The 17,229-nt window shown below is 40.8% G+C and overlaps 1 protein-coding gene across 1 annotated transcript in view; it reads left to right on the top strand.

The window, feature by feature from the left end:
* Window positions 1-1,909: 1,909 nt before the first annotated feature.
* Window positions 1,910-17,229, top strand: part of nbeab (neurobeachin b) — a 268,935-nt gene continuing 253,615 nt past the window's right edge. The window contains exon 1 of the mRNA XM_079513569.1: window positions 1,910-2,442. Within this exon, the coding sequence (XP_079369695.1) occupies window positions 2,170-2,442 (273 nt within the window). The 5' untranslated portion in view covers window positions 1,910-2,169. The remainder of the gene's footprint in view (window positions 2,443-17,229) is intronic.

The following is a 17,229-nucleotide window of genomic DNA, read 5'->3' on the forward strand; positions in this document are numbered from 1 at the left end:
CAAATGGTGGCACTATAGCACTCAATTGAAAATGCAAACTTTGAACGTGCATAGCTCATGAACCGTTTGACCGTTGGCAATGACACTTTGATACACATATGTGTCTCCTCATGTCGAACAACTTTCGTGTTCTGACTTTTGACCTCTGACCTTTAGATCACCCGCCATTTTGAATTATATGAAAAACAGTTCAAATGTATCTCCTCCCAGGATCTTTGATCAAAATGCACAAAAACGTCTACACGTGAACTTTGGACCTATACGGACACGAAATCGTAGTCATTTCTTCTTAAGTGAAACAATTAAGTTTTTATGAGCCAATGAATATTGCTGGTTTGTGAAAATTCTTCTTATGCCTCTAATACATACATGCAGCGTCATATGCTTTTGAAACTGTACAGTATGGTAGAGGGTCATGCCAAATAGCACTAAAAGCAGTCTTACTCCAATAGGTCAAATTGGGCGCTATGGCAATTTTTGAAAAATGAAACCTTTGAACAGGCATAACTCATGCCTCCTTTGTCCAAAAGTCATGGCACTTGTTTCCACCTGTTCCTTGACTCATGGGGAACACATGTGTCACTTTGATCAGTAAGCTCCGCCCTCAGATCTTCTGCCACTTTGAGCAGTTTAAAAAACGCTTATACCTGATTTTCTGCCTGTTTTCGTTGAGCAATTTGCATGAAAAGTTCATTGTCTCTGTGTAGCTCAGTCAGTAGAGCTCTTGCCTTTGGACCACAAGGTTGTGTGTTAAAATACGGGTACTGACTACTCAGCTTGTCAGTCTTATTTGTGCATTATTGTTCTTATTGCGTATTGTCTTCTTTCTTGGTCCCGCCTTATCGCTGCTTGCAGCTATATTTATTTATTAATATTGTCCTTTTGTTTTATTAGGAGGAGCTCTGCCTCTGCTGTTTTTGTCATTTTCTTTTGATTTAAGTTTATTTGATTAGGTTTATTATTTATGATGCAAACCAATATTGTGGCTTTAGAGGGTGTAGTTATTAGGCTGCTATCTTCCCACTTACAGTCGGTGTGCCATAGTCCTACAGGTGGTTGGTCACAGGCGTAGGCTGGTAATTGGGGTTAGTACATGATAACTCTTGTTCTAACTTTGCTGTGCGTGCATGCTTGTGTATTTTAACTATATCTTTGTGCTTTACAATGAGTATGAAGTGTGACTGTGCTCAAACTATTAGATTCCCCCTGACCTCCCTCACTCCCTGACTTCCAAGTTCATCCTGTGTGTGGACACCACTGCACCCCTGACTGTACTGGTAACGTTATAGAGTTATAGTGAATGACATTTTAACTTTGTTTTGATACATTTTGTAGTCCTCCTTTTAAATAGGTTGTTCAAGTAAAGAATTATATTTCTAACCTGATGACTCTTGCCGTTTTTAAGTGATAGTATAAGACTATAAGTATACTGCCTTGAGCCTAAATAAAATATTTATTTGTACTGGAAACGCATGTCTCTGCTCCTCCCTATCTTAACCCTGTGGGTATTCAATTCAATGTGTATTATCATATATTCTCTGGGTGAAACTCCCAGGGTGGCGTAGTCTGGTTTTGTGTCCGGGCCTAAGGGCCCTGGTCACATATTGTATGTCTTTAAATGTTCTGATGAATTGAAAATGGAGGACCCTGATGTAAACAAGTATTTTTCTGGTTTTATCCTCGCAACAGATTTTGTATTGACCTGTACTTAAGTTTAAACTGTGTAGTCAACTCTATCCATGATTCTCTACAAAGTAAACTGTTAATCAATCAAACGCAGGGGTGGTGACTGGACCCGCAGCCGGCAGGGGGCGACAATGTGACCGTGACAGCAGCAGACAGACCAGAGACGGAGGCGCGCATCCTTGATGAGAGCTGCACACACAGCTTGGTGCGCAGCATCTGTCTCTCTGTTCGTACGTCCGTGAGACCTGGCGTGGATATGACAGCTAATTAGAACTTCGTTTAAGTGTTGACGGATTTACTTGGTACGACTGGCTTGTGCGACTAATGGATGGTGTTTACTGTGACATTTATTTTCTTCTTCTTTAACTCAGGTTCCTGAATGTTGTTCTCTCGTTTTACTTTAAGCGGTCTCCGTGAAACGTAGGTAGGTCATAGTCATACACTGAATATATACCCGGGTTTCTGCGTCCAGTCTGGGTGGAAATGTCAAGCGAGAAACCGGTGACAATGCCGGGCTCGATGTCGCTTTCGGACCGACAGCCAACCCCAGGTCATGGGCTGCTGCATGGGGCTACAGGCTCCACTGCCACCAGTGAGAACATGGTGTCTGCCTCTGGCTCCATGGTTCTACCGGCCGGAATGATCAACCCATCGGTTCCGATCCGGAATATCAGGATGAAATTTGCTGTTCTCATCGGGCTGATACAGGTCGGAGAGGTTAGCAACCGGGACATTGTCGAAACGGTGTTGAATTTGGTAAGAACACAATCACATTGCACTGCTCTTTCATACTGTTAAGACAAGTGGTCACTTGGATCATGGATGTTGTATTGCAGTCATTATTAAAGCATGTCGTGTGGCTGTGGTGTTAACAATGCTTCCAACTTTAAGCAATTAATTCTGAATGAAATAACGGATTCTTACATTTAACCATTCAGTTGCATATGTGGAGAGTAGCCTACTGGGGACCAAAGAGCATTTGATGTAAATGTGTGGCACATACTGTTGAGGGGAGTGGGTGACAAAAGTTGAAGTTTTCACTCTTTGCAAAGTTACAAGTAACTTGACAACATGTAGGCCCAGGTTAACAACCTCTGGATGTTCAGCTGCACATATGCCTGAACTAATGTGTTTGGTGTCACTTCATGAATATCCATTCCCTGCAGAAGTTGGCAGTACAGATCATGATGAGGCATATTTAAACCGTCTGCTGGTGTTTCTGTGTGATGTGCTATATAACCTTTCTGGTGTCATTTTCATCAGTTGTTGAAGGGGCCTTCTTTCAAAACGGCACATATATACTTTATTTTAGTTAAATGAACAGTGAACACTGAGTATTTTACTGTGTGAGATTAGTCACTGTGATTCTGGTGAGTGTTGAAATCACAATCAGGCCAAGAAAGACCCAAGCCCTGGCCTTGGCTCCTGTCCTGTTGATGTTAAAACTCAACAGCATCACTTAACCATCATCACATACTGTCTTAAGTCTTGTGATGATCCGTTTAGACGGGTGTGTTTGAGTAGCCTCTGGTCCAGAGGGACAGAGCTTAGTGTTTTCCGCTCATTAAAGAGGGCCTATATCACCTGTCACTGGTCGCTTCCACCGCTTACTGACCTCACCTCGGTTTCAACTCCGATTGCAGGTGGCTAACGTCTGGATTGCTTGGCTTGCTGGATATAGTGACCCCCCCTGTCCCTGTCAAACTGCTATACGTTTGATCTCTGCCATATGACATGTTTATATTTCCTTGAGCAAGACACTCAGTTCTACCTTCCCATGCTTTGGATAAGAGCAAAATGTTAATGCCTGAAATCATGTTGTAATATATGAAAGTATATTATATCCAATTTCTGTTTAATGATGAGAGCCAGGTAGGTATACAAAGGTGTTGATAGGGCTTTGAACCTATGCAGCCACTATCAAGTTTTCCTGTATTCTTATTTTGCCTAATCAGCTCTTGCTTAAATAATGCAGTATCATGATGAGCCTGTAGTGCTTTCCACAGTTCCATGTTTTACCCATCTACAGTACAGTAGCAGCGCAGCAGCAGCATTATTGTGCACTGTTCAACTTCTTGTAAGCACACTAGAGATTAATTTATGACCCACCACAACAGACTGCCTGTTTATGGAGCAGGGAATTGTTAGCCCATGGCATATACAGACGAGAGAAAGTAGTACTGCTGCAGTGGCCTTACTCTTTAACACCTGACACCCTGACATTTACTGCACCATTTCCACTGGAACTCTGTCTGTACTAGTACTACTACAGATGCAGATCTCTTTTCAACATGCATTTTTTTTGATTGAAGTATTTATTAACAGTTTGCAGAATTACAGTACATTTCAAGCACAACTCTATACAAACGGCTATAAACGGCTTTTGTCCCCACACGTCTCAAGATTTGCCATTGACAATGAAACAGGAATTCTGTTCAAATTTTCGGTCAAATGTCCGCTAAATCTTGTCCCTGCCCGTGTCAATATTTTTGAGTGGTGCAAACCACTCCAACAACCAGCTTTGTCTGTATGTTCGTGTACCTGTGTCCGTGCACAGGTGAGCATGGTTCCAACAACCAGCTTTGTCTGTATGTTTGTGTACGTGTCCATGCACAGGTGAGCATGGTTGCTATGGTTAGTGTGTGACGTCACTGACATAGCTGATCAGACTATATAAGACCTTGCAACACTCAGTTCACACGGGTGTGATTTTTCATTGACAATGAACGGAGAAATGACGTCAGAATTCCGCTAAATATGACATAAATTAAACATCAAAACATTAAACGCCATTGACATTGAAGGGAAAACTTACGGCATATGTAAACAAGCAAATCGGTTAACCAATCACATGTTGGTGAGAGCGCTTAGCCAATAAGGGACCATCTTATCCTTATGTACCTATGTAGCAATGTCAAATGTCCGCTAACATAAATTGATGTATGATGACAAGAGCGCCCCTCATTTCACACGGGTGTGATTTTTGTGAGAATAATTAGCTTACCTACGTTTGGTACAGTTAAAGAAACATTGTGTAGCTCATATAGCCTATCATAATGCAGCTAGGCCCCAGCCATCTGTACTAATACAGGGGTGGGTAAATTTGTGGCAACAGGCATTCTGATTGGCCAGTATGAGATGATGATGTACGATGATAAGAGCGCCCCTCACTTCACACAGGTGTGATTTTTAAGGGGTGCTAGCCCCTGCTATAAACAGATTTTGTCCCCACACGTCTCAAGATTTGCCATTGACCACGGTAAGAGAATTCCGGTCAAATGTCTGCTAAATTTTGTCCCCGCCCGTCTCAAGTTTTGCCATTGGCGATGAACGGAGAAATTACGTCAGAATTCTTTTTATGACGTAAATTAAACATCAAAACATTAAACGCCATTGACATTGAAGGTGAAATTTACGTCGTATGTAAACTAGCAAATCAGCTAACCAATCACAGGCAACAGGCATTCTGATTGGCCAGTATGAGATGATGATGTACAATGATAAAGAGCGTCCCTCACAGGTTTAATGTTTTGTCTTTAGTTCAAAGTTTGTTTAGTAAACGCATTGACAATGAAGGGAAAATGTACGTCATGTGTCATTTACGTCATATTGTCTCTTTATTGTTAATGGTGTTTAATGTTTGTGTTGGCACCGTTTGTTTTACATCACCATTACATCACCTAATCAACATGAGTTAGACTAATATATTAGCACCCCTCACTTCACACGGGTGTGATTTTTCAATACCAGTCAGTGTCCCTTTATTTAATTTATTTTTTGCACCAGTGCCCAACGTTGACCTTTCTCCACATTTTCTTTCACTTTGATCTAGCAGCATGCCAGCACTGGAGGAAAGGTCTGGCTGTTGCTACACTGTCTTTTAATAGTTCACACTATACTATCTTATCATCGTACAACACATGACGTAAATTGTCCATGCATTGTCAATGGGAATTTAATCTCAAATTTCCGATTTTCTCGGTCTTATCATTGTGTGTGTGTGTGTGTGTGTGTGTGTGTGTGTGTGTGTGTGTGTGTGTGTGTGTGTGTGTGTGTGTGTGTGTGTGTGTGTGTGTGTGTGTGTGTGTGTGTGTGTGTGTGTGTGTGTGTGTGTGTGTGTGTGTGTGTGTGTGTGTGTGTGTGTGGCACAGTTCCACATGTCGGTAACAACCAAGTGATAAAGGACTGCATGATAGATCTTTGCCAGCCAGCATGATACAATAACAATTGTGAGGTTTTTATAGTTTACGGTATGAGAAAGGGAGACAGTACTGACCCTGCTGCTGAAAAGACAGGACAAGATATATCATCTGCGCTGATGCATTTCATATGCAAGTATTCCATCTCAGTTTGAGTATTGCTCAGAATCACAAAAAAGACTATATTATTCCAAGTTGTGCCAGACCATCTTATCTTAAAATGTAGCCCTGTTATTTATTAGGCTACCTTTTGATTGGTTGGATTAGTTGTGATTATTTGTGACGATGTTTATACTTGAATACTGTAGGTAAGTAGGGATATTTTGCATAACCACTGTTGGAATATCTTTTTTGTCTTGATCAGCACGCTGCGACTCGTGAGCAACCTAAGCTCATCAACTCGGATGCAAATGCATAGTAGAGTAAAATAACAGACTGAGTTGGTGATTATTTTTCAAGAATGCAGCTGCCAACAACAGGTACCACGTCAATGATCTCAATCGTTCCATCGATGATACGTTTGATTGTATGATGGTTAAAACACGTCAAATAGGGAAAATAGACAATCTACAAGTTCACGTGGTGTCTCAAAGTGATGTGTTGTATGCTATTTTCGCCAAATGCTGTATGTTCCCCTATTTTTGCAGAATGTGTGCCTTGAATAGAGATGCTTTGAGAATCATTTGGAAAATCATGAAAAATCTTTGATGCCCTGCGGACCCACGGTTAGCATATTAGCGCCTCCAGCAGCACCGAAGGAGCTCCAGACTGGCTCAAAGATGGTGTATTGGGATTCTGTACGAGCACCTCGCGTTTCCATGGTGTTTCGAGTGCAGAGGGGGCTGGGCACAGAGCGCAACTATGTTGTGCGCATGCGCGGTGCAGAAAGAGTTAATTCTTTCTTTCCCAAGTCCGTATATTTATATGTACGTCGACGCTAGGTGGCGTCATATCCCAAGTCCGTATATATACGTACCCCAACGTGGACTCCGTCTATATAATGGTTGATGCCTACGGAAGCCTTTAACATTGGTCCGGTTCCCATAGCAATGCCCCACCGGACCGGGGGGTTTTCCAAATCACCCAAATCACTGAATGCTCCTTTAAGTAATATAAATTAGGCCAATCTTTCAGTCGAATCATGAAAACAAATATATATTTAAATCTTTTTTGTTGTTGCATGATTTGACTAATAGATTGGTAGTCGAATAAGACTCCCTCCCAGGCCTAGAAATATCTAACTAGTAAACCTAATCATTCTGCACAAAGCATCACACAGTTACCGTATAGTAACAAGTATGCGGTAAACCCTACCAAATGTAATTGGAATTGCAATATTGGTCAATATCAATTAGTGGTCATTATTGATTTTTCGAGGGTAAACAATGAGGGTTCCTAGAGAGATGAACTTGAAGCCTGACAAACTTGTTCAAGGTGGGAGATAGGGCGAGGAGGCCCAACATTATGCAAGAAAATGCTCTGGGTTGAAAAAAAGGTTAATTTCCAAGTGTGCTACGGGGAGCATGATGTTCTAGTTTCAAGGCTAATTAGATTTTGAGAGATTGTGCAAATTGTGAAGTAGAAATTGTGGCCTAATGGTGGCGCTAGAGAAAAGTTCATAAAGTGCACCAAAATCACTGTGACTATCTTATGTTAAATAATACTTTGTTCTGATGAGGTAGGCTATTGTATTAAACTAGGCCCTAGAGCAAGTGGCTATGTAACAATCTACAGTGTTCATTGAGTGTAATAATTAACAAATGGATGTTAAAATGGATTTCATTTTCTCCGTACAGTATGCTGCAGTGCATGCCACTTGCTTTTCATACAAACCCTCACCCCTAAGCCCTCGGATCAAATGAACACTCATTATAATTCAGGACTGTACCAGTGTTGTTTTTGGCAGCAAATTTCTATTTTAGACTTTTAGTTTAGTCATAGTCTTTGGGATGAAACTTCATTTAGTTTTAGTCACACCTTAGTCACCTGGACTGTTTTAGTGTTAGTCTAGTTTTAGTCGACTAAAATGTATTTTGGCGGGCTTTGATGTCGTCGTAATGGCTGATTTGCGACGTGTTGTGAGCTTGTAGATCTGCTATTTTCAGCATGCAACCAAGTGTGACTTATACTGGATCTCTTGTCCACTAGTCCCTTCCTAACATTTTAGTCTAGTTTTTTTGTCTCCACCAGGCCGAAGGCATGGGGAGAGAGTATGTTTTGCACTCCGTCCGTGTGTCTGTCCTTCCTTCTGTCCGTCCGTTACCAGCTAATCTCCGGCACCGTTAACCCGGCCGATGCCAAACTTTGCACACACACTCCCTGGATGCCAACGATGAACCTCTGCCCCACATTTTCCAGAACAGCCAGTTATAGCGCCACCATGAGGCAGCTTTTCACATTTTTTACCTACAACTGCACCGATCTGCGTGAAACGTTGCATGCACACTCCCTAGAGGCCAAGGACAAACCTTTGACCTGCATTTTCCGCATCTGCCTTTTATAGTGCCACCAGGAGGCCGACTTTTGTAAAACACATGTTTTGATATTACTCCTCCAGATTCTGTCCAAAAATCTCACAAATCGTTACACAGTATCTCTATGGTCATGTGCTCAAGTCGGATCTGTCCGATATTTCATATTCCATCCTAATTGGCTATAATTGGCTTTCACAGTTTGCAAGATTGCTCCGTTTTGAACAATAGCCTCAAATCATGAACGCAGCATGCAATTTACGTGAAATCTTTCACACTTTTTCTTACTAGGCTGAGGAATATATCCCACCCTTTTCACATTGGCCTGTTATAGCGCCACCAACAGGTTGATTTTTGCAAAACACATTTTTGGAACAAAATGCCTCAAAACATCCAATTGCCGTCAAAGGCGTATGAAGAAATGGCAATCGGTACACATGATCTCTGTAGTCATGTGATCAAGACGAGTCTGTTGGATTTCTCAGATTGTACACTGATTGGCTAAGATTGCCTTCCAAAGTTTTCAGGAGTGGCCCGTTTTGTACAAAATGCTGCACATATCCTGCAACAAAAAAAAAACATCCTCCTAAACATTTTGCCAAACATCACACACACTCCTATCCTCCTGGTGGAGACCTGTGCCCGGAAGGGCACTTTTTCTAGTTTGTCAATATATTGTCAATATATTTAGTCTTATTAGTTATCATAGCTTAGTTTTCATTTAGTTTCCATTTCGTTTTCGTCAGTGAAAAGAGGTACTGTAGTCATTTTTCGTCTTTAGTATTAGTCGACGAAATCAACACTGGACTCAGTGGACTGTATAGTTCAAAGCGTTCAGCGCTTCCTTCATAACATTGAGCAGTACTTACGAAGTGTTTTCAGTTTCAAGTTTTCAACCAATTTCCCATGTGTATAACATTAGTTTCTGTGATTCATCTTCAATGCAAGGTTTAATCGTTGGATTGACCTTGCATGAGCAGCACTCCATCACAAGCAGCTGTCCATGGCTGCCATTGTCTGGGAGAGATACCTTTTTGCCCCATGTTAAACCTCAAGCATTAATGGTGATATATGACTGTCTGAGGAATGTCGGACGCTAAAACCCAAAGGTCCCTAACCCACTGATATTAACTTATCATTTGTTGGGGTGATAACCTGTCCGTGGATGGATGGATTGATACAGATAGATTAATTGATTCCTTCTAGCGATGGGCAATTAATCGGTCATTTACTGACCGATTAATTGATCTATTCAGTACAGAGCTCAGCTCTGTGACATTCAGCTTGCGTGACATGATTAACAATGCATTCTCACTTAGCCCTTGACTTCACAATCTAAGGAAGTCATGTTAAAATGCATAAAAGCTGCGTTTTTTTTGGCCTGGGCCGGATTAGCGGTCCAGGCATCTTGACTGGTAATCCAGCAAGACAGTGTGTCACGGGTTCGCATCTCGATCCCGACGAACTTTACTGTGTGTCTTCCCCCCATCTCTCCCCGTTTCCCGTCAAGCTACTGTATATCAACAAAGGCAAAAAGCCCAAGAAATATCTTAAAAGTAAAAAAGTTGCTTTTCCATAAGCCTTCTTTTGATGTGATTTTTGCTAGATATTGCTGATGATGTGTGACAGAAAAGTGCTTGGGAATCACCATATCAATCATAAATAAACATGTTTCTTTATCTGTGAGTAACATTTCATTGTTCATAGTTTCATACCATGCAGACGATGGCTTCAGGGAAGAGTTTAATCTCCGGCTATGAAAAGGTTTCCTTTGCTCTTCATAGAAGCCATTTAAAATTCATGTTGCCCCACTTTCAAAGCATAGGCCTATATGCCAAGCAGGCAATTTTAAAATAGATGATTTTGTCGTTGCATCAGCAGCAGGTGAACTGCTGTGGTGTAGGTGTTGGACTGTTTGTGACTAGATATCTAATTTATTTTCTTCTCTTCTTGTCCGTCACATTTACAGAACTGAACTATCACTTGATAAGCAACAACAAAAAGAAAATGCCATAACAAAGATGAAAGAAATATTAATGTGAATTTATAGCTATAAATGAAAATCAATTGTCAACAAATAGATACAGTAGCTCAAACCTTTTCATTTACCACAAAATATTTCCCAAGAAGATCAATGCAAACTGTTTTACTGTATAACATACTGTACCACATACATGCTGGGATAATCAATATCTGTGGAAATTTCATAATTGATGACATGAGAGCAGTGGGACTGCTGTGGCCAAGTTGATTGTAGTTATGGTTGGGATTCTTCACTCTAAACATATCCCTCTGTTTCCATCTATTTACCACATACAGCCCTGGGATCAATCCTCATTCCTCAGTCGATATTACCTCAAATGATGCACAGTTTTAGCTGAAGTCACACTACAGTTATGTTATTCGTTGTTTGGACTAATTGTACATAATAGTTTTACTCTGGAGTCAGGAAATGAGTTTACCCACCGCACCTCGTCCACTCGACCAAAAATACTTTAAAGGGTGTCAACCTTTTTGAGGGGCGCTATAGCCCCTCCTATGTCCAGCTTTGAGGGTTTGTGTAAACACAAACATTGTGTTAACACAAACATTGAATGCCGTTGGCCAGCTTTGAGTGTTTGCCAGTCATTTAATATGGTGAGACCTTTAGTTTGAAAGCTGTTTCACTCGGAAACCGAGACCCAGGAAGTGAATTGTCGCTATGTAAAGGGTGCCGCGATTTAATTCATCCAAAACATACATTTTGTATCCGGGGATCATATCGTTTAGACTATAGAAATGAGGCGCAAATCAAGCTTATTTTGAGCCAAAAAGAATTTGAGATATTACAATTCTAAAAGCTGCGTTCCCATAGATAGACGGCATAAGCCAGCGGAATTTTCATTTAAGTTTTTTTAATTGCACCGCAGCCGGATGGGGCGGCAGTGGCTCAGGGGTAGAGTGGCCAGATGGGAACCACAAGGTTCCCAGTTCGAACCCGGATTCCGCCACAGTTGGTGTCGAAGTGTCCTTGAGCAAGACTATGAACCCCTAATTGATCCCGATGTTGGTGCATGTTTCCTCTGGCAACGGTGTGTGAATGGGTGAATATAATGCACAATCTCTGTAAAGCGCCTTGGATAAAGGCACTATATAAATGTACCATTTACCGGAGTGTTATGAGCGTGTACAGAACACTAGGGTTGCCACGGTTTGCGGTTTAAAACTGAACCGTACGGTACGGCATACACGGTTCATTAAGTCCTTATGAACCGCGCTCTTTCTGTTTGCAATTAATTAATTTCTTACAGCTGCAGAGAATGGATTTACCAGGCACTGCGCCTGCCTGACTCTGTGAGCTAGGCTGCTGCAGAAAACCCTGCTCCACTAGTGACTGTCAAGCCCCCAGTCTCTCCCCCTCCCACACACACACTCTGTGAGGTGTGTGTAACTTGAGCTGAAAGAGCAGAGAAAAGTGAAAGTTAGAAGCGATTCTGCAATTGCTGTTGAGGTAGACATAAATGATACTGTATCAGATGCAAGTTTTGCTTGAAGCATGTTCAGTTCGCATAATTGATTAATGATTACCTACTGTACCTGACGTTGTGCTCTACACTCGTAGTTAATATTAATAGTAATTTCTTCAGAACTCCCAATGAAATACTCCATGACTGTAGATAGGAACTCTTGTAATAATATAAGCATAATCCTTATGCAGAGATTAAATGTCGATCTTTATTGTTAACTAAACTTTTGTTTTCTCTGGAGTCGGTAAATGAGCTTCTCTTCTCTTTCCTGCCTCTGCTTGCAGCACACATGCAGTGTGAGTGCATAGGGTGAATTTTGTTCCCTTGAGTATAATAATGATGAGGCACAAAAATAGCGATATCATTTTTTTCCTTGAAAGCAGAAAATACTGGAATATGTGTCTGGATAGGAAAAAAAAACTTTTTTAAATTGCTAATAACTGTAGGACCTACTGAAACCAAACCGAAACCATGGGCCCCATACCAGGGATCCGATGGTAATTCCAACAGAGCATTAGTCCGACATGCGGGAAGAATGGTCGAACATGCGCTTGCTTGCGGTTATGGTTAGGTTAGGGTTTGAGGAAGGTTGTCGGTTTAATGACTGTCGGACGAATAATAGTGTCGTAACTAAAGCATGTACCCCTCCATACCGTGGTACGAACTGAACCGTGGGCTAACTGAACCGTGGCACCCCTACAGAACACAGTTTTGACACCTATTTATTTTTTTCACTTAATTTTTATTGAAGACAAAACAGACAAAGAACCAAAAAAACAAAAGACAAGACAGGAAAAAAAATAACAAAAAGAGGAAGACAAAAAAAAAAAAAAAAAAGACAAGGCTGCATTTTTCGTATTACAAGATACATTCATTGAAATCCTATTGCATTATCACTAGGCTGAGAGAAGAGATCCCACTTTCCCCACATTTTATAGAACTTATCCTTTTGAAGTCTAAGTATGAATGTTAGCTTTTCCATAACATACAATTCCTCAGTAATGTCCATCCAATGTTCTTTCGTTGGTGGGTCCTGTTGGTACCAGCGTCGTGTGATCGCTTTCTTACTTGTCGCTAAGAGGATCTTGATTAAATATTTATCATGTATTAGAAACTCTTCAGGGATATTTCCCAGTAGTAAGAAGAAACAAGTCAGAGGTATCTCAAAACACAGAATGGTTTTGACACCTATTTTAATATAAATTGATTACGGTTCACAAGGCGAACCAGGAGGACCAGGAGACGTTAAAAGGCGATATCGGCGGTAAATGAGTTAAGGGCATAGTCACAGAATCAAGATGGGTTAAAGGCTTATATATATTATATATTAGTATTTAGGCTTAAGTAACCTTGCAATAATAGGTTGAGGAATGTTGTGACATATAAACACTAGTTAAATGAGTTTCTGTAGGGAAGACCAGGTTTGGTTTACAGCTTTATTATGCACTATAGACACCCAGACTGTTTCATACATACAGATAAAATGTTTACATATTGTAAGTTACAATATGTAAACATTTTAACCCATTGTGAAGTAAGGAAATTAAAGATGGAATGCCGTGATATTTGTATCCTGTTTTGTGTCTATGTAGTTAACATTACTCTATAGACCCCCATGTGTGGTTAGAAAATTGAAATGCCCAATCTTCTGCCGCAGTCTGAAAACGCACCTCTTCAGACTCCATCTTAGCACATAGCACTTGCCATAGTACTACTACTTACCCTAGCCTCGACCTCCTACACCTACAGGCATAGGCATATGCATAGGCTCAACTTATGTAACTTATATAAATAGCACTTTATGTAGACATGGCACTCTATTGTGTATCGTTTTCCTTAGATGGATATTCCACCGTTCTTAAGCTTACTCATGACTATTTTTATGTTTTGATGTATTACCATGATTTTTGTTCTTGCTTACTGTAAATCCCTCTGGATTAAGAGCGTCTGCTAAATGCCTAAATTCTAGCATACACAACAGCTGTGGGTGCGGCTTCAGTTCAGATGGATCACCACCCACGTGAAAACCAGGTATATTTAATTAACTGGTGGGTGTGGCCACATAAAACATAATTTGAATACTTTCTGTACAGTTTTTTTGAAAAGCTCTTTCTCCTAGTATAGTACCTGATGATCATGTTTTAGAGGGGGGGGGGGGGGAATCACGGCATTCCCTCTTTAACAGATGCCTCGCAGTACACTGTACACTTATGAACTCCCAAATACTGCTTGTAAGTCAAGTTCACAGCAGGGCCATGTGCTAAAATTGTGCATCCCTCAGTGAAGTTCATTCAGTATTAAGCCAGCCAATCTTCCCATACAGCAGCTTCCCTTGATCTGCTCGCTGATAATCTGCTTGTGAGCTAAATTGGGATTTTGTGTACTTTAAACATTTGGTTTTTTTATAGTAATCTTCTCAAATGGTTGACTGAGGCATATGGGAATGCTGCAATGTATTGTTGTCCTCAACTGGATGACCTGTAGTTAGTATATTTTTTTGAGTGGTGCAACCACTCCCTTACGGAGCTATGTGTGTGCGTGGCTGGGTGGGTGCCTGGGTGGGTCTGAGCATGAAAACAGCATGGTTGTTTTTCACCACCTGTGCGCAACCTAACACACACGCTCATATTAACTGCATATATGATGATTTCGGGTGTGCCAGTACAGTGACAGTACAGTACAGTAGAGGGTACAGTAGAGGGACCCCCACATGGTAACTCTGTCATTTCTCAACCGTTTCGGATGCGGGGCGGCTTGCCGGAACCGGGCCGGCACCCTGGGTGCGTTCCTGTGTGCGAGTTGTTCTTTAACCAGACCTGTTTATTGGATCAGCAGTTGAAGCAATGCTATGGATATCCAGGCTTCCTCCCCGATGGAGCTAGAACTGGCAGTTAACTGGCAGTTAACCAAATCCCATGCTGGGTGTTCTCCCCATAGGAACATGGCCTACACACATGCTCATTCTATGGAGATGAGCTGCATCTTCCCGTCAGCCAAACATGCAAGCAATGTTGCTCACTGTGGCAGGATGACAGCCTGTTACATGCTGTTCACATCAAAGAGCAGACACGGTGTATACAGAAACTGTACATGTTGGCCATACTTCTCTCAAAGAGCACAGGCAAGAACACAGTATGTGATATTTACAAAATTATCCTTGGAACTGGAAATTGTGAACTGGCTGAAGGCAATGCAGCGATTTGGTATGCAGAGATGTAAAAGCATGAATCGTATGATCTTAAATACCATGACGTATTACGTAACAGGTTGTTTCGAGGAAGCAATATGATTGGTTGAATTAGCCATCTAGCCGTGCTTAATCGAGCATGATGGAACGCCTAATCAAAGCATACAAATCACACTCCTGTGAAGTGAGGGGCACTCTATTAGATTCTTCATACGTCATCATACATCACATTCTGTGCTCAGCCAATCAAATCATAGACAGAATCATAGAATCATAGACAGAATCATAGAATCATAGACAGAATCATAGACAGAATCATAGAATCATAGACAGAATCATAGACATCATAGACGTCAGATAGAATCATAGACGTCAGACAATCATAGAATCATAGAATCATAGACAGAATCATAGAATCATAGACAGAATCATAGACATCATAGACATCAATGAGGACCTTCCCCTGCAATAAATAAATGAATAAATAAAAACTCTTGTCCTGCTGTGATTTACCAACAGTGTAGGGTGAGTGTTGGCTAAAAACACAGTTGGCATCACCATGTGTTTTGGTTTCTTTGCGCCTGGATAAACTCCAGTGTCTCCTCAGCTGTGAATTGTACCAAACCATCTACAGCTACTGTGCTTGGCAGCCGAGTTCTTAGTTGGTACCATGGGGAGTTCCTTTAGCAGCTAAGTTGCTCGTGGTGTTAGTTAGGCACACAGTGGTAATTTAGCTTGCGTTGATTTATCAGCTGCTGTATTATCCCCAGGGCTGATATACAAGCCTAACCCTGTCAATCCTTTTAATATTCATGGTATTGCTGGATATGTGATAAAAAATGTTTATTGAATCACAAGGACAGGTGAACCTTGTGTGCCCTGACTGTGATTAAGATATTTAGTGGCATACTGTTTGCAAATGGTATGAATGGCAAGGCTTTTCAATAGCCTAGACACCAGTGATGGAGATTCTGAATGTTTTATGATACCCAGCCATTTGTCATGTTTTAAACCCTGACTGTCACATGAAGCTACATGTACTGTAGCCCATTTTAAATGACATTTCATTGTGCAGTGATTTCTCTCTTTTTTTTTAAACGAGGTCATGCCCTGTTTTGTCATTTACTGAAGTCAGCTAAGTGTTACGCTGAGTAAGGTTCCATTTCCCTCTGTCCTTTTTATCATGTGGAGTGAGTCAGTGAATGGAAGAATAGATTCCAGTCCTCTGTATGTGCCTAGTGTGCATTGTGCAATAACACATCTGTTATTGTGTGATAGTAATGTGTGATTATTCACACAACATTAATTTCCTGGATTGGTGGTTTCTATTTATGCATCCCCTTATCTGACTCCATGATTCAAATTATTCAAGATATCCTACGTTCCCTGTTCCTTATAACAGAATATGATTATTTTTGAGGGGCACTAGCAAGCCAATGTGTGTGTAAACACAAACATTGGCTTGTGGATTGGCTGATCACCCCATTGTGATGATTTGATTGGCTAAGCAAAGTAAATATTTAAGATAAAAGTGAGGGCAGAAAAGTGAAGACGGAAGATGATATTTGATAGCTAATGCAACTTCGAGTAGCACTTTTCTTCTAATAAATACTAGGCATGTAACGATATATCGTATATCGATATTATATCCCGACGATATGTATCGATTTATTATCAAAAAAAAGAAAAAAAGAAATGTGAGCTGTAATCATATTCCATCATATTCACATGCTTTTGGAGAGAAATGAGACAGACTCCATGCAGTCACTTTCAGTAGTAGAGGCCTGCAGAGGGGAGCTGTATGTGTCTGTGACACAGGTGATGGTTGTTATTGATGCTCATTAATACATCAAGGAAGGCAATTATGTTTCTGCACTGTCAAATAGGTCTACATCTATCCTAAGATGCCATCAAAGAAAAGAAGAAATGTTAACTCTAGCTAGGTTTAAACATGAAAGCATGTTTACAGTTGTTGCACAGAAATTAAGTAATTTTACATGAAAAGTAATGCTACTTTTGCAATGTAGTTAAATAAAAATTGTGAAAAAAGCTTGGGGGGAAGATCATTTAAAAAAAAAAGATTTTTCGGTCATTTGTCTGAAAAATAATTGTGTTGAAAATATTGTGAAATCGTATCGTAAACCTCATATCGTGATACGTATCGTATCGTGAGTTGAGTG

The sequence above is a fragment of the Electrona antarctica genome (assembly GCF_951216825.1).
Source record: "Electrona antarctica genome assembly, chromosome: 11".
NCBI lineage: Eukaryota > Metazoa > Chordata > Actinopteri > Myctophiformes > Myctophidae > Electrona > Electrona antarctica.